Source organism: Ascaphus truei, chromosome 9 (genome assembly GCF_040206685.1).
Source record: "Ascaphus truei isolate aAscTru1 chromosome 9, aAscTru1.hap1, whole genome shotgun sequence".
Classification (NCBI taxonomy): domain Eukaryota; kingdom Metazoa; phylum Chordata; class Amphibia; order Anura; family Ascaphidae; genus Ascaphus; species Ascaphus truei.
Genome location: NC_134491.1, coordinates 58,037,454 through 58,056,452, shown reverse-complemented (window position 1 = coordinate 58,056,452; position 18,999 = coordinate 58,037,454). Strand labels below are relative to the sequence as shown.

At 39.7% G+C, this 18,999-nt stretch overlaps 1 protein-coding gene and 1 long non-coding RNA gene across 4 annotated transcripts in view; both read right to left on the bottom strand.

Moving 5' to 3' along the window:
- BEGAIN (brain enriched guanylate kinase associated) overlaps positions 1-18,578 on the bottom strand; it is a 124,850-nt gene extending 106,272 nt beyond the window's left edge. The window contains exon 1 of one of the 3 annotated variants that reach the window (XM_075615067.1): positions 17,757-18,578. In XM_075615067.1, coding sequence (XP_075471182.1) covers positions 17,757-18,269 — 513 coding nt within the window. In that variant the 5' untranslated portion in view covers positions 18,270-18,578. The remainder of the gene's footprint in view (positions 1-17,756) is intronic. The other 2 variants (XM_075615068.1, XM_075615069.1) reach the window with 2 other exon arrangements.
- LOC142502300 (uncharacterized) lies at positions 7,397-11,096 on the bottom strand. Its single transcript, XR_012803726.1, has 3 exons — positions 10,751-11,096; positions 9,680-9,735; positions 7,397-8,043 (listed from the first exon to the last, which is right to left on the bottom strand). It is a non-coding gene; the product is annotated as an uncharacterized LOC142502300 (long non-coding RNA).
- Positions 18,579-18,999: the final 421 nt, after the last annotated feature.

Here is an 18,999-nt window from a genome sequence, read left to right as displayed (position 1 = left end):
GACCTTTATCAACAGTACCACTGAACATCCTTTATCAACCAGTACCACTGGAGTACCTTCATCAACCAGTATCACTGGAGTACATTTATCAACCAGTACCACTGGAGTACCTTCATCAACCAGTATCACTGGAGTACATTTATCAACCAGTACCACTGGAGTACCTTTATCAACCAGTACCACTGGAGTACCTTTATCAACCAGTACCACTGAAGGATGACTTTTATCAACCAGTACCACTGGAGGACCTTTATCAACCAGTAACACTGGAGGACCTTTATCAATTAGTACCACTGGAGTACTTTTTATCAAATGTGTAACTCTTAAATGATATAAATGAGATAACATGGAGAAGGAGCGGCTCAGTGAGAAAAGACACTGGGCAGGGGAACCTGGCTCAGTTCCCTGTGTCAGCTCCTTGTGACCTTGGGCAAGTCACTTTATCTCCCTGTGCCTCAGGCACCAAAATTAGATTGATTCCCTGCCCCGCAGAGCTTGCAATGTGCCTGCAAAATTCTATGTGCAGCACTGCGTACACTCTCAGTGCTATATAAGAAAAATATTATTATACTGTACAATACACAGTGGCGGCCTCCGCGGTTAATTTTCAAACGTGTTAAGACGCGGGCTTTTTTCCCCCTCTCCAGCGCCGCAGGCGCTTCTATTGTTCAGCGCCATTAGGCGCTGATTGGAGAACCGGCCGCACGTGGCCGTGAGATGCGGCTGGCGCGCGGCCAATTCCGGCGCCAAAATTGAAATGGCCGGGACAAATGCGGGCAAGCTTTAGATTAAGCTTGGCCACAGCAGTATCATGACATACCAAAAACCAAGGAGGGTCATGAGTAAGTTTATATCAGCGACTGACTTTTCCCATATATTTTCCTTTTGCTGAATAGCTCCCTAAATGTACACCATTTTTCTTTGTATAATACATGGAAGTGGAACACGGGAAAATAAGACAGAACTCTGTGCTGCAAATGTATTTCAGTGACACTGTACACCTGTATGTAGGTTATGCGAGTTAGCTCGCGTGAAGTATTCAGTAAGGAATTATTTACGTTGAATAATGGACGTATGAAGCATTTGTCTTAGTGTGCTAGATACAGCGATCAACTAATGCAGGGGGCAAAACGCCAGTCCTCAAGGGCCGCCAACAGGCCAGGTTTTAATAATATCTGTTTCAGCACAGGTAGCTCAATCAGTCTTTGACTGAGCTTGTGCTGAAGCAGGAATATTCTTAAAACCTGACCTGTTGGTGGCCCTTGAGGACTGGAGTTGGTCACTCCTGCCCTAACCCATCTTCACTTGAATGGCCGCATAAGGTGTCTTGAGAAATTTGCCGCTGAGTAAATTTGGGCCTACATCAGTTTTGCCATCAAATTGACACTTTGAGACAGTGATTAGAAACGTGATGAGCATCAACATAACATTTTACAAGAGTAACTTTGGCAGTGGTTACATGAAGCAAAAGGAGGAGTTAAGAGTGGAATTACTTGACATTTGTGATGTAGGAAGAAAACCTGTCCTGATTAAGTGGGGTTTGCACAATGGGGGTTACAAGTCACAACAAGCGTATCCACCCGGCACATTATTTAGTGTGAATCAGCCCTCTTGGGACATATGGGGTTAGTTTAAAAATAGCAAGTACTGTATGTCAGCCTGGTGTCATCACTATCACATACAGGGTAATGAAGGTACTTTAACTAATTTTGGTGTAAAAGAAATTAGGTATACCTTCCTGTTCCATACCTGACAAATGTATTTTACTTTTTGAGGTGAGTAGTCAAATAACTACTGTTAACAAAGGATGGGTTGTTTTCATCTGTAAATGTTCTAAATTGCCGTAATACGGATGTCATTGAGATGATGATCTTCTTGATTGAAGTGTTCTTCTGCTATTGAATCTAATGCGCTTACAATGTCCATGAATGGAACTGCTGCTTTTTCTCTCATCAAGTTTGGATGACTTTAATTACTGTTTCCCTGCAGTTCTTCTCATGTAACCCTGGGAAAGGGTGTTATTCCTCGAAGCAACCCTCTAATTTGAGTACCTGTTTTGTGAGACATATTCTCTTGTTGCGTTTTGCCTTTGTTGGTTGCCAATGGACATGTATCTCCTGGTCCATGCCAGGTCATGGACTCCTAATAACTTCATTTCCCCAAGGATGGCCCATTCTGCATATTTCTGTCCTCCCTTAGTTCAATCCTGGTTAAGAACAAGACTTACTGAAGGCATAACATAAGGTGTAAAAAATGATTTGCATTTAGTTCAGTTATGATAGGGGCAGTAATGATCTGTCTTGGTTAAATCCCCGGACGAAACACTGGTAACGACACCAGTAAGTATCTTGAGAACTAGTCACCCCCCCCGAGCTAAAAATTGCGTGGTTTAGCACCGGAGGACCCCACTTGTCTTTCGCTCTTTGTCCCTTGTAATTTCTTGTCTCTTTCTCTCTCTGTACCCCCTTGTCTGTCTCTCTCTCTGTCCCCTTGTCTATCTCTCTCTCTGGCCCCTTGTCCTATCTTCTCTCTCTGCCCCCTGATTGCCTCCACTCCTGAACTAATGTACGTATCTTTGGCATGTTGACAACTCATGACCTTTAGTTGTATGTCTTGGTCATCATTAGTAAATCAAATCTTGTGGAAATGATTTGGCTAAAACTACAGCAAATGGATATTTCTTGATCTGTATTTTTTTATTCAATCAATGCATAAATCATTATTAAAATTATGATTCCCTTTAAAAAAACAATTTATTGTAGAATTGACCAGGTCAAAATAAGTTGACACTGAAGGGGTCAGCAATTATGGAAATTACACGGTATAAACAATATACATGCTAGTATTTATTTAACAGAGAACTTGTAGGCCAGATGTTTTATTTTCCAATATGTTGTTCTTCGTACCTATTAGACACTGTCTCAACTCTTTATACAAAACAATTGTGGTTTATATAAGAATAACTTTATTTCATACAGCACTTTTCTCCCAGTGAGACTCAAAGCGATTTACAATTACAGTATAGTGCACATCTAGGAATGTTACAGGCACAGTCCCTGCCCAGATGAGCTTACAATCTATGATTTTGATGCCTGGAGAAAAAGTGACTTACCCAAGTTAACAAGCAGCTGACACTGGGAATTGAACCATGGTTTCCCTGATTCAAACTCAGTGTCGTTGTTTAGAGTTGGTGTCTTTACTTACTAAGTAGCTCCATCTCAACTACTGTATGATGGAAAGCAGTACGTTTTACCTGATATATGTTCGTTATGTTGAATTCAGCATAGCCAGGTTTGTAAATGAAATTATGCTTTTTATTAATTAACTATACCAACCATACATTTATGCAGTTGACAACAATTGATGTCATTGTTAGAATTAAAGATGCCCTGTGGTCAGAACAACTGGACTTGGAGAATTACATGATGATGGAGTTGTACATTTGAGACTCATTAGATACCTGCCTTAGTAATGGATGTCTTTCAAGCTGAATATAGAACAAGCACCAATGTAATATCCCGATAGCCAATTTCTACGCTACAAAATTATTGATTATTCCCCTTCAAATGTATTTCTTTATAAAATGTGTTACCATGATAAAATGTGTCATGCATTGAGAGTTATCTATTGTTTTCAAGTATGTCCTGGGCATAGAGTTATGATGAGATACAAGGTTACATTAAATGTACAACAATTATCATTGCACAAATAAAATAACATGGCGAATTTAAAACATTTACATATAAACCAAGTATCATCTGCAGATTATAGTATTGGCAGATATACCCTGCTCAAGCGAATGAAGAGGGATTAATACCCCAAACAGTATAAGGGAAGGGTGGTGCTCACAGGGAATAAATAATAGACTAAGGGCCTCATGCAGTAAGCGACGATTATGTGAAATCGGCAAGCTTATCGATTAGTCATGTTATTGGCGTTTTTCCCTCTCCGTATGCAGTAAGTGCCGAATACATTCAAAATCAACCAGAAAACAAATCCGCCCACTCTCACGATGATGAGCCGATCACACACAGGTGTATCGGCGTGCGTGGCGGGGTGCTGTTAGGTTGCACAATCACAAATCTTGCTGAATCAGGCGAAACAAGCATGTTTTTGATTGCGCGCCATATTTAAAGGCAACGTGTACTGCTAATCATTCTCTGTGTTGTTGGGAGTGAGAGAGAGAGAGACGCACAGAGCTGGACGATTGAACATTTGCATATTGACTGAGAGACTTGTTGTGTATTGGGTGAGCTTTGTCCTTTGTTGTTTTGTTTACATCTTTGTCTTGTTTTATATGTGGAAGTGGGTCGTGTGATTGCCTGTACATTTCTTGTCTGTTTTTTGTGAGTGCTGGAAGTATGCCCGCAAAGCGTGGGAAGAGTGATGCTGGTGGGAGTGGGAGTGCTACTCGTGCGAGTACGCGTCGGAGTGAACGTTCTGTTCAGGGGAGTGATGTTGCTGGTGCACCGAGTGGTGTTGCTGGGAGTGGGAGTGCTGTTGTTGGGAGTGGGAGTGCTGGTGCTGCGAGTGGTGTTGCTGGGAGTGGGAGTGCTGTTGTTGGGAGTGGGAGTGCTGTTGTTGGGAGTGGGAGTGCTGTTGCTGTGAGTGGGAGTGCTGGTGCTGGGAGTGGGAGTGCTGTTGCTGTGAGTGGGAGTGCTGGTGCTGGGAGTGCTGGTGCTAGGAGTGTGAGTGCTGGTGCTAGGAGTGTGAGTGCTGGTGCTAGGAGTGGGAGTGCTGGTGCTAGGAGTGGGAGTGCTGGTGCTGGGAGTGCTGCTGGTGGCGCAGTTGCTGATGGGGTGTCTGGTGGTGGCGTGCTTGCTGGTGGCCAGCTTTTGGAGGCTCTTCCATTGGAAGAAGGAGAGTCCAGTCAGCACCAGCCAAGCTCTGACCCTAAACCTGCTCGGAAAAAACGTGTGGAGAAGCCACGTAATCCTCGCTTCAATGACCAGGAAAATAGGGCTCTTGTCACTGGCATTCTGGAGCACTATGACAGTCTCTATGGACATTTAGTAGGTAAGTGTAACTTTACATTTATTATTCAAATACATGTGATCCTAGGTCATCTGAGTTTTGTTCATATGCAAATATGGGTACACAATATCTTTCTATGTTCATTAGTGTGGAAACACAGCTTTTTATCATGCCTTACAAGGACAAATAAACACAGGCGGTCAATTTGCCAGAACTGCATACAATATGAATGCAACCTTGCTTACATGTATAGGTTTAGTAGTGAATGCTCATGTGCTGCACATATTACACATAAAACAGCATGTTTGCTATCTCTTGGAACAGCTAGCAGTGTAGGAAACTGGTGCTTATATTATTATTAATTTACCTCATATCTTTTATATGTTTTTCAAGGGCGGACAAGTGCAGCAAGCAAAAAAGAAATGTGGGACACAATAGTCATTGGTGTCAATGCCTGTGGGAATAGTGTCAGGGACAAGTATCATTGTCGGAAAAGATTTGATGATATTAGGTCCAAATTGAAAAAGAAAATACAAGACCAACGCGTGCATGCTACTGGCACTGGAGGTGGGCCCACACCACAACGTCTCATATTGACTCCATTGGAGGAGCTGCTTCGGCCAAAATTACTTACCGTCGTCGTGGAAGGCTTGGCTGGTGACCGTGACATTGGAATTTATCCGTCACAATTTCCAGCAGGTGATAAATATTACTGTACTAGGCGTGTCGTTGCTTACAGTTATTTTGCATATTTACACTGCTTTTTATACTGTCTTCACAATATAAGCATACCTGCATCTATATATGTATATGTCTGATTCTGTATATATATATCTCAAAATAGACATATATGTAGTAGTCCTACTAAAAGCAGTAACTAATATAGCACGTGCCATTGCGTGCTCATTTACATGTGAATTCCCAAAATGCATAGCTGCAGTGGAAGCAATTGATGGTGGGCGAAGATGGGGAACAACAGGGTAGTACACGTGTAACACATGTTCATGAGAAATTATTAGTAGCTACAGGTACAGAACAGAAATATGTATCATATTATTGTGTATTTTATTGATTTTACTCCGACAAACATGACATTACTGCCTATTTTAAGCATGCATCAAAGAAATTGCATGTAACGGCCTACAAACATCACTGGCACTAACACATCTATAGTTGCTTATGAAAAGGTCCATTTTTGCTTTATGTCATATACAGACAGCATAATGAGGCACACGTATCATATGTTATGTCATTGTTTTCATAACTTAAACACTGCAGATGACTACTTAGCTCATCTACCATTGTGTTAAAGCAGCTGCAATTAATATCTCATCACAGCATACACTTCAACAGAGGGGGTGGGGTTCAGCACACACACTAATTACAGCCTCATTTCACGGTCAACTTAGTTCACACCATTTGCACCTGTTTCAAGTCATTGAAAGGTGTGGCTGATTAGGCTTTTTGGGGAAGGGAATACCTTTCTTACAACCTGAATAGCACAACTGAAGTTAATCACACTCATTTGAAAGCTTAACTCTAGCTACTAAATGCCCCAACAACTCATTACTTATCAAAGCGTACGTCACACATTAGTTCACTCATATCTATAGTTGAACTACTATGAAAGACACATTATCACACACTGCATGTGTTGTCTTGTTGAGTCACAGCCACATTCAGGTGTGCCACATCTTCGATTAATGTACCACACATATCCTCTACCAAAAACAACACTTTTTGCAATATGACCACCTTCATGATAACCATTGTGAATGGTCATCTCATGATAGTTATGTACATTATGATACTGATATCACTACACAACATATGATTTTTATGTACTCATTTAATCTATTTATCCTCACGCATTACTGCAGAAACATAGTATGTTGTATGTTAGGGAACTCAAAAATTCTAAGTACACAGGCATGTACAGTGTTATTACAACTATTTATGTTCACTTTCACACACATTTTCGGTTAAGGAACTGATGTTGTTAGTTAATCATAAATACAGAACATACAATAAGTGTTTGTTCAATATTTACACATGTAAATGTAAAACTTATGTTATTGTTATATATAGTTGCCCCTGGAGGACATGTGTCACCTGAGATGGAACAAGTGTCTTCACCTGGGTCAGCCAGCTCAACACTACTAGAAGGTGAGTGTATCATTTGCTGGCCATATAATATGTGCTCTTCTATATGTTATGTTGTCATGTGCATTATTTGTTTTGCACATCTTCTTTAAATAGGATTACTTAGTGTCAGTGAAAATTAAGTGTAAGGCAACATGTATTGTGTTAGTGATGTTAATTATCATGTAGGACTTCTGAGTTTAGAGCAACTTTTCATTCATTCATATTTCATACTGAGTCCAAACATTATTCGTAAGTCAAGGTAGTTTTTAATGAGGTTATAAAACGTATGCTAACATGTTAGGTGTTACTTAGGACACAGTACAATTACATAGTAACACAGCATACATTAACATGCCATTTAATAATGTGTACATTTCTTTTTAGAACATCATGGTGATGAGGATGATGAGTATGATGAGGATGACGCCACAGAAGAGACTGAAATACAATCATGTGACCATGAAGAGGTGCCAATAGAAACTGTTGTACCGCCAAATCGTCCATCAACTTCCACATACGATGCAATTGTAGCTTCAGAGGGAAAAATAGTGGACGCAGAAAATCGTCGCCATTCAGACATGATGACAGTGCTGGAAAGGATGATTGGACTGCAGGAAGAAACAGTATCACAATTGGCACATCTCCACAGAGTCTTCATTGAAGTGCCTAAACAGTTGCAAAAAATCAACACCTCATTCGAAGCATTAGTTGTTCAGCAAACACAAGCTAATTACTGGAGAATGACTAATGTACCACAATTCAACACCTCCCAGCCAGGATCTGTTCATGCAGGTCAGTTTTCACCACATTCATCTGATATTCATTCACCAGGCCCAAATGTTACCGGTCAAGTAGCAGACATTGCTGTGCAGGTTCCTGATGACATCCTACCGCTGCCATCTGTACAAATTCAGCAGCAGACACCTACAAAGGAGGCGACAAAAACAAAACAAGACACACATGAAACAGACCAACCATCACTTGTGCAGTGTCTACCAACTTGCTCACATGTGTCACTGGGCACAAGCCCTGTCCGTGAACAGTCACTACCCAAAAGCCCTGTAGGTGAGTCGCTGCCCAAAAGCCCTGTAGGTGAGTCGCTGCCCAAAAGCCCTGTAGGTGAGTCGCTGCCCAAAAGCCCTGTAGGTGAATCGCTGCCCAAAAGCCCTGTAGGTGAGTCGCTGCCCAAAAGCCCTGTAGGTGAATCGCTGCCCAAAAGCCCTGTAGGTGAGTTGCTGCCCAAAAGCCCTGTAGGTGAATCGCTGCCCAAAAGCCCTGTAGGTGAATCGCTGCCCAAAAGCCCTGTAGGTGAATCACTGCCCAAAAGCCCTGTAGGTGAGTCACTGGCCACAAGCCCTGTAGGTGAGTCACTGGCCACAAGCCCCGTAGGTGAACAGTCACTGGCCACAAGCCCTGCCCGTGAAGTGCCAGAGGCCACTCAAAGTGGCTCTGTTGTGCCTAAAGTTGGTGGCAAAAGAAAAAGGAAAATTCAAGAGACAACAAGCAGGCCTGTTACTCGCTCGCAAAAGGAACAAAAAAAATAAATGTTATAATTCAGAAAATATGTCTTTGGCCTTGTTTTGTTGACTTCAGATTATCTAATTACTATTGTATGTATGCTGAAGACTGTGTTGTTTCCAAACTTTCAACTATGTTCTTGTACACGTGAAGTTTTGGAAATGTTAACACTCATAATTAATTGTGTTATAAATATTTATGTTGTAATCGTCTGTTCAGTAATGGTCCACCAGGAGCCAGTTGCTAAGTTTAGAGAAGCTGCCATTGACTTTGCAGCAAAACATTGCATTTGGGTGTGTTAATTGATGTAAGAATTGCATATGCATATTAGTCACATGCAATTATTAAAACACCTAAGTAAGTGCAAACATCTTTCTTGTACGTGTACAGCAGGATTATGTGTAAATTATTACTTACCTTTGCCTTGCTTGGCCATTGTAATTTTGTCCTTTAATCAGTTGTGTGTTCGTTTCTATAACATCTCAGAATGTATAATAATATATATACACACACACACACACACACACACACACACTGAGTGAGTGTGAGTGTGAGTGTGTGAGTGTGTATATATATATGTGTATGTATATATATATGTGTATATATATATGTATATGTGTATATATATATGTATATATATATATATATATATATGTATATATATATATATATATATATGTATATATATATATATATATATATATATATATATATATATGTATATATATGTATATATATGTATATATATATATATATATATATATATATATATATATATATATATACATATACATATACATATATACATATACATATACATATATATATATATATATATATATATATATATATATATATATATATATATATATATATAGTACTATATAAACTGGTATACACAAACTAATACACTTCATGCTTCCTTGTGAAAACACTATTTTAATAATACAGGCCTAATGTTTGAGAAATATCCTAAGTATGAGACTCTAACAGTATTGTGCTTAAACAAATGTTTATTACTTAATTCAATCATGTTTCTCACCATTTAAATAGGTTTCATACAAGGTATACTTAATGCCATCAATGTTGTGTGTACTCCTGCAATATAAAAAAAAATAAAATATAATATATAAATATATATATATTTTTATAAGAGATATATTTATATATATATATATATATATACACACGTATTTAAACTCATGCAGACAGGGAGTTAACCAGACTTTCACATACACACAGAAATGTAAGCGGGGAAAAAACATTTCTTTTTGCAGGTGTGTTTTTACTGATATGCCTGGCTAAGAAATATTTTCACACACTGGTCTTTGTTAGTTTTCAAAAAAACACTATGTGAACGCATTCAAAGTCTAGGGATGTTTTTCACAAACGAGATAAAAGAAGGAGAAATGTTTCTCCCACAGTCCCATATCACGAACCACAACTGTTAACCCAATTAGACAAACAAATCCAATTGGCGTTTGAAATAAGGAGTCAAAGTAGTTAGTTTTGTTGACCTTGACAAGGAAAAACAGGAGTTTGTTAGCCATTCAGCACATTCATTTTGATGAGCAAATAACACAGACCTGCACACAGCTTTTGTGCTACTCAGACATGGCTGATGAATTCGTTAACAATATTAATCCCCTTTTAGGGTATAAGTACATGATCTGTGAAGCCATCTTGAACAGTCGCGGACAGAAAGCAAGCACACTCCAAATCGATGATTTCATTCGAGCAAAATATCCTTATTACCAAGACCGTAAGCATGCACGGAATTTTAATTCCTCAATAAGATTCACTTTATCAAGTAATGACTTTTTTGAACGTGACCAGGATAAGCTACAACACACCTATGGTTTCTGGAAGATTGCCCCGGAAAAACAATTTCTCCTGAAAGACGGCACTTATATTGTCGTGAAAGGCATATTTATTCCTAATGGCAATAGCAATGTATCCGCTACTACTGATCCGTTTGAATCGATACGTGCTGCAATATCTGCAGCCTCCATTCCTGAAACCCACATTGTACAAGAACAAAAGTACTATGATTATGTACCAAGCCTTTCAGCTGAAAATGCATTGGAATGGGAACCCGAAGAAATGAACCTACCTCCCGACCAATTATTTGAAGAAAGCAGTGGCGATTCCTATGAGCGCATCCTGGAGGAGATATGTGCCATACTGGATTCAGCGGTTGGGTTAAGCGTGGATGAAAATGCCTTGCATTTCTGGAGCGACCAGTTGCAGCCAGGCGAAGAGTTAATTCTAGAAGAATGGTAAATATAACAATCGTTATGCGTTGACTCTGCGTTTAAATTTTTTTTTTTTTTGTAACCACCATTTTCACTTTCAATGCGTGGATACAGCGTAACATTGCAGACTGCATAACATGTAGCGATCACAAACAAATTGTTTCCTAATACAATATAGTAGGACCTGAAAGAGTAGTACACATTGCTGACGGAATAAATATACGTACTTTCCTATCCCTTTAAACATATTAGCAACATTTTACCATTACTCTAACACATACCTGTTTTGTTATCATGCAACATCTACAACATTGAAAACCGGGTCCACCACGTATGACGTGGGACCCTTGTCATGGGCCAAGGCGTCCTTAAAAAGGATTAGTGATGTAAGTCCCGCCCCCAAGCGACGTGCGCGCCTCAAAGCCTATTGGCTGTCATGTTTTGTTATAGTAACGGTAACTGCAGTGTGTGATGCGTGCGGCTCAGTGTTTGTAGGCGTACCCTGGGCGTTAGCCGAATGTTAATTGAGTGGGAGGAGTGTTAGCGTGCGTTTCACGCTGGCTTAACATGACGTCACACGTATTGCATTTGCGCATTGTGTTATCGGCCGTGCTTTCTGTCCAAACACGTCTGTTTAAAAAGAATACAGATGTACTCGTTTAGAACGAATGTAGTTTCATATTCATTGTATTTGAAAGAAAGATTTTATGTTTAATGGTATTTTCAAGATGTATTGAACGCACAACGTACGCTTTGTTTTGCGCATGCGCTAACAGTTAGTGCAGCCAAGCGTGAAGTGCGTGCGCACACTAAGATGTGCGCGCACATTTTTCAGTATACAGGCAACGTTCACATCATATACATAGTTATGCCTGCTACAAATTTAAAGAAACATTACATACTGATGTACACTTGTAGTTCTAACATATAAGTGAGTGACGTGTGTATGTACACAATCATATAGAGCTGTGTAATGCGTTGTCACGGATACATATATAGTAAGGTGCCATATTTGACCATCATATGTTTGCTGTATTTCAGAGATGTCGGGGAAGATACAATCGGATCAATGTATGATTTCAGAAGAGTCTACCTTTATATGAGATGATTGTGAGGAGGAGCCACCGACTACTATACTACATATGGAACTAATTTTATATTGCTTGCAGCGCTTATTAACAAACAATTAAAAATGTGATACCCTTATGCCTATATTGCATAAGCACTTAATTAACATAATGATGTTGCAAAAGAGTGCCTCATGAATTTTTATTGAGTGTTCTTTAATGACTACTAACATTTTATGACATGGTGTGTTTTATATATAACAACCATTCCCACTCTGCTAACACATTTGTGTATTCTAATATGTAATGGAACGTATGACTGTCGAAACTATGTAACAATAATAATAATAATATGAGCATGTTCATGTATAGGGCTGCTAGTTGTACGCAGCGATTTACAGACACATGTTTCAGCCTGAGGTCCCTGGCCCGTGGAACGTACAAATGTTTTTTTGCCGCATGAGGCACAGGGAGATAAAGTGACTTGGCCAAGGTCACAAGGAGCCCACACCGGGAATTGAACCAGACTCCCCTGCTTCAAACTATCAGTGCCAGTGTGTGTCTTTACTCAGTGAGCCACTCCTTCTCCCAATGTAAAGGACACTTACAACCAAGTAGCCATTTATTTTTAAAATCTCTTGTTACATGGGTATGTAGATAAAATGGTTTGGGACTGTAGCAAATAATGTTACTGGCCAGATGTTATGGTCCCCTCCAATGCATGATGTTCTGAATATGACATCACCATCATGTTATGAAGTACGTTTCTGTGTATATTTCATTAACCTAACTAACTATAGTTTACTGTGTTTATTAATCGTTTAGAAATACATAGTATAGTCAATATGATGATATAAGCTACCATAATAAAGCTGGTGTTATCATTTGTCGGTGTTATACATGGATCCTACACCAATTGATACACACACAAACAGTTGTCTTAAAAAGTGTGTCTATGCTAGTGATGAATGTGCTCCCGTAAGTAAACAAATAAGTACAGTTATCCCCTTTTCTCCAAACACCTCTATATTACATTAATGGAAATTATAAGGAAACATACATAAAATGTGATGAAATGTGAGTAATCATTTTGTAATACAATGCACATGAAACCTCAAGAGTAGCTAAATGCATATACATGATACAGAAAGTACATATATGTAACATTTGTGTTTAAACCAATATGTTGGGTTTTTAGTTCCAATAATTATAGGAAGATTGAGGTAGCCACATCTTATTAGAGATGTCAGCAAATATACATACCATGATCAGTCATACTGCAAATATACCTATAATGCAAAGGAACAATATATAAATTGCAAACATTGACATGCCATCTTCAGTACCGTAAAGAACACATCAAAGTGTGTATTTGGTGTTAAATGTGCAACACCATGTATATTTAATGACATTCAAAATGTAAATCAGCCTGGTGTACACATCATCTGGATGTACATGTTACACTGCACCAATAACATTGTATGTAAGCATACTAGAAGCATGAATGATTATGGGCATAATATGTGTTTTGTCTTAGCATAAGGAATAACACAATGCTAAAATATTATTGCTTTGTTACCCAAGTTGTATTCACATACACACAACTAAAGTACAATTGAAGAGGGATTATATAACCTGTGCAACAATAACATACCGGTGCCACATCCCTTTGTGCACACAGCAGAGAAAAGAAAGGTGTGCAACCCATATTCATCTGTGTCCTAACAGAAGGTTATATAAAGAAACATTATTGTTAATATAACATAATTAAACTATAAAAGTAGTACTAGGAACATATGAGTTTGTACTTACAAGAAAAAAATGAATTGATGAGATTCTGTCGTGTCTGGCCACCACTGGCTGTTTGTTCATTTTCAGCAGCTACATGGGTGGGATGCTCGTCTACCAAAGGCTCAGCTAGGTCTGACTGTACATTGTGCCTGAGTGCAACATTGTGCAAAATGCAACAGGCAAGGATAATATCAGACACTTTTTGAGGCTTGTATAGAAGAGCCCCACCAGTTCTGTCCAGACACCTAAACCTGGTCTTGAGTAGGCCAAATGTCCTCTCTATAACAGATCTTGTAGATATATGGGCTGCATTGTACCTGTCCTCTGCTTCAGTTTGAGGGTTTAGCACCGGAGTCAAGAGCCACGGCCTAATTCCGTATCCTGAGTCACCTATAATGAATGGAGCACACATAAGCTGACATTAGTGATCAAATTGTACAATGCCAACATTCCTAAATCAACATGTGTTTTGTGTTAGAACATGTAAATATGTACTCACCCAGCAGCCAACCAGGTTCAAAATGTCCCTCTTCGAACGCATGGAAGACTGAAGAGTTCCTCAGGATAGAGGAATCGTGACTGGAACCAGGGAACTTGGGTACCACATGCATTATCCTCATCGTGGCATCACATACCACCTGTACATTGAGTGAATGGTAGTGCTTCCGATTGCGGTACACATGCTCACTCTGACTAGGTGCAATCAAAGCAACATGTGTGCAATCGATTGCACCCAGCACACATGGTATCCCTGCTATATTATAAAAGCCAGTCCTGACTTCCAGCCACTCTGTCGCCTCTGTAGGAAAATGAATATAATTCCTAGCGCGTCTATTGAGTGCATAGAGAAACTGGGTCAAGGCCCGCGAGAATGTAGATTGCGAGACCCCGCCCACTATGCCCACAGTTGTCTGGTATGACGCGGAAGCAAGATAATGTAATGAGCACAGCATTTTAACAAGCCCAGGGACTGCACGACCTCTGGCTGTGAAAAAATCTAAATCCCCCCTTATCTCCTCATAAAGAGCTAAGATTGCTGCTGAACTCAAACGATAGCGACTTACAATCTCCTCCTCACTCATCCCATCTAACAGGGTTCTCTCCCTGTACAGACGCGGACGAGGCACAAGTTGTCTCCTCTGTCTTCTCCTCTGATCTCCTGTCCCTCTACCTGTCCCTCGGCCTGTCCCTCTCCCTGTCCCTGTCGTATCCGCGTCACTGTCACTGTCCCTCGGTGTGTCCCTCCCTTGCCCTATATGATTGTCTTCATCATCAAGCATGTCATAGAAAAGAATGTTCCTCCGTCTCCTAAACATTCGCAACATTTTGAAATGAGTAGCTGTGAATGAGCAGGTAATGTGCGTCCTTTAAATAGGTATGTGATGATGTCAGGTGACATAGTAAAATGCAAGGTGTTACATTAACATAATAAAGTACTTCTGTGGCAAGCTGTGTGCACTTGTTGTTCTAAGTATTTGTTGTGTGTATTCTGCAGGGAATGATGATATTTGGCAATGATGTGACGTGAAGCTTTGTACAAAGATTGCTTGCAAATAAATAGTTGCATGTGCAATGCATGTAACACTTGTGAACGCAAGAGTCAGTCATGTAATGAGACAAAAAGGCTGAGATTGACGTGGGAAAAGTTTTGTGTAACATGTGTAATTATCCATGTTATTGTGACATGTTGGCAACAATGAATAGTCGTGTGCATATGCATGCATTTGTGTAAGGAGGATAGTTGGTATAGAATGAGTTTACAAGGTGTCCCAATGCTGAATTACTGTACATGTGTGTATAAGTTAGGTTGAAGTGCTTGTAATGCAACGGTTACAATGTAAACATGCAATGTGATTGAGCGTCCAATAAGTGACGTCATGAAAATAGGGAGGACCCAAAAGTATATGTAAACATGAGAAGACAGATGTACATGAACGTTTAAAGATGCGTGTCACATTACAAGCATTGTGTAATGTAAAGGAAGATGAATATACTGTGTATGAGTGACATGTGTGACATGTGTGACATCATGTAAATAATTGTCGCTGAGTTGAGTAAAATGTGTGATATGATGTGAGGTTCTCCTTTAAGAGTGTAGTATAGTATTTTCCCTTGCCACATCATCACATGATGAGTAATGTGACCCGCAAATGCTGAAAACATGTAAAAGTCGAATGTTATGCAAATAAGACACATCAGCTGTGACACAATGCAGGGAATGCCCCCACACTGTAATGCAAATCCCCCTTGTATTGTGAGCAATGAAACGTAAACAGTACTATACTGTTATACGTCCCCGCTCCATTGACTTCCATTGATGTACAGAAGATGTTTTTTTTCTAAGTGCCGTTCCGGCAGCCTTAGCGATCGTTCTCCCGTCCAAAATGCCAACTTTAGTTGGCGGGAGAAATCGGCCATAACATCTCAATTTCGTAGTGCCGATCAGCCCCGATAAGCTGTTTTTTTTTGTTGAATCCAGCCGATTTAAAAAAGTGGCGATCAGTGTCGAAAACAGGCTTATCGGCAGGCGACTGGCCATAACCAAATTATCGGCTCCGAAACCTGGCGATATGAAGCACTTATCGGCGCTTACTGAATCTCAAACCCAATTTTGGCTATAACATGGCCATATTTCCCTTATCAACGCTTACTGCATGAGGCCCTAAGTGAGAGGAAAGAAAGAATCCCTATATTGTGGCACTTAGAGAGTGCACCCAAACTAAAACTTAATATTTATTGATTAATCTTAAAATGATAACTGTTTGGAATAACCATAGATGCAGGACAAATTGTTATTAAAATTAATAAAAAAACGGAGGGGTGGGGTAGTACATAGGGGGATTATATATAAACCCTATTGTCAGTCTATTAACCCTTGAAAGGTTTGTAAGTGTTTAGAGAAGTATCACACAGGTAAGTAAGGTGAGGATAGTATTATATCCCTGATCCCTTGTGGGAGCAACCATAAGCTTACACAGGAGAGAATGAATATAGCTATACAGATAGACACATATGTTCAGGGAAGCTATAGAAATAGCCCCAAGTCTATCTAAGTAGCTGATCTCTAACTCAATGTATTCAGACACAAACTCTTTATTAAACATTGACTGACACTAAAGTCTGGGTGCTGTTGCTGCCCACGAATGCAGTCTACGAAGCACCCAGACAGTACACAAGCCCTCACCACTCCGACAAGCTGACATCACGTGATGGTGACGTCAGACGTACCCTTGCAGAGCTGAGGTCTCACCCCCGTACAGTGGATCTGCTCGCTGAGCCACACGAGCTGCACCAGACGGCTTGGAAGCGCGAGCGGTCCCACCAAGCACCAATACCTGCAACGGAGCGTGGTTGCTGTAAAGGGAAATCCCCTTGGGAGCGATGTACTGCTGGATGAGGGGTTTTGGACATTAATCCTGCTCCTGAACCAACGTAGCGCCCCCGCTGAGAGAAGCAAGCTGCAGACTCTTCTGACAACAGTTGCTGAGTGGTAACTTGTGTGAAACACACTAAATGCACCTATTCCACTGTTTTGATGTACGCAGATTTATTACCCTGTAATTACTAATATATAGCATTACTTGCTTCACTATTTGGCGTTGTGCGCTGTTTCTTTTGTACCCTACGTACGTTTCACCGTGACGGGCTTCATCGGGTTTTTTTTATTAATTTTAATAACAATTTGTCCTGCATCTATGGTTATTCCAAACAGTTATCATTTTAAGATTAATCAATAAATATTAAGTTTTAGTTTGGGTGCACTCTCTAAGTGCCACAATATAGGGATTCTTTCTTTCTTTCCTCTCACTGAATTTGAAACATTATAATAATAAAAATCACAAATATAACAAGTATGCATAGGACTGCTGTGGTTTTCACATGTTAATACATGCTATAGACAAAGCTGAACTAGATACTTCTCACCCTTCAAAAAATAATAATAATACTCATTCCTACTACATAGAAAATAATGAATCCAGAAAATATTGGAGTTGGGAAAACTCACCATATTTGTACTTTCAGTTATAAATGGAGGATTGTCATCAGGGAGGTCATTACTTTGAGATACAGGGTCTTCTCTTCCCAGGCATTCTTGTACTTTGTGCTTTAAAGGCATGTTATGCTGGAGAAATTTAGGGTTGATATTTAAAACCTTTTCGGACTCGGCCATGGATTTTATCTCAAAGGCATCATCAATCCTCACCCATTCTGTATCAGTTTCAAGGCAGTCTTTAAAAACTGGATCTTCTTTCCAGTTGGTACTTCTTCTGGTTCTGTGTACATCATTCAGACTTTTTGCACTATACTTAAGTGCATGTTTAGATTTTCCAGCACAAAATGCCTTCGGGTTCTTTGGATTAAGAACGCTGGCTGTAACTTCATCAAGAAATTTAGAAAAGTGAAGTTTGGCACAAGTTTCTTCACCGGCACATAAAGTTGATGAACTTTGATTCTGTTGACGCAGGTCCAATGAAGGTGAGTTCATCCTCATTTTACCACTTTTCTGCCTGAGAAACATTTTGCTATAGTTTTATTTTGCTTGAGTGCAAGAGAGAAATTCCTGGATCTCCTCAATTTTCAAGCTGTGTTATCAGATTTCATTATTGGGGGTTGAAATAAATTTGATGCTTGATAAGACAGCACTATTTGTTGCTGAATCTTTCAGCTGAAGATATTCCTTACTGGATCTTGCATTTGTTGAACAGCTCACTCTGGTAAAGCATTCAATTCTTGGTAGCTACACAGCTAGTTTTTCCTTCCTAGTAAGCATGAGGATAAGAAGCAGAAGTCCACCATTTCTTCAAGGATCCTATTTCCCTCACACCTATTTGTGGGCTCCACATAAGCTGCTTTGGTAATTATTAATGTCTGGAGAAGTCATGCTCAAATCTCTCCACTTAACTGTAGAAGTTGCAAGGTGGACATCTATGTGTTAACTACGTATATATATCTACAAAGGTAACATTTTACTTACTGTATTCCCAATACTAATCGTAGCAGATATCAGCTGAAACTTGCATCCCTGATACCAACTTGCAAACAGACTCAATAATGTACTTGGCCCATTTTACATAGTAATCTTATTAAGTGTAACTTACTGTATAATCATGCATTGCAGTGGATTGCAGATACACATGTGCCTATATTGATTCAGTATGTCAGACATTGCGCACAAGTGCATTGAACTGCAGGCAAATCTACACTCCACATGAGTCAAGTGTTTGGCATACGTTGGGATATTGTCACTT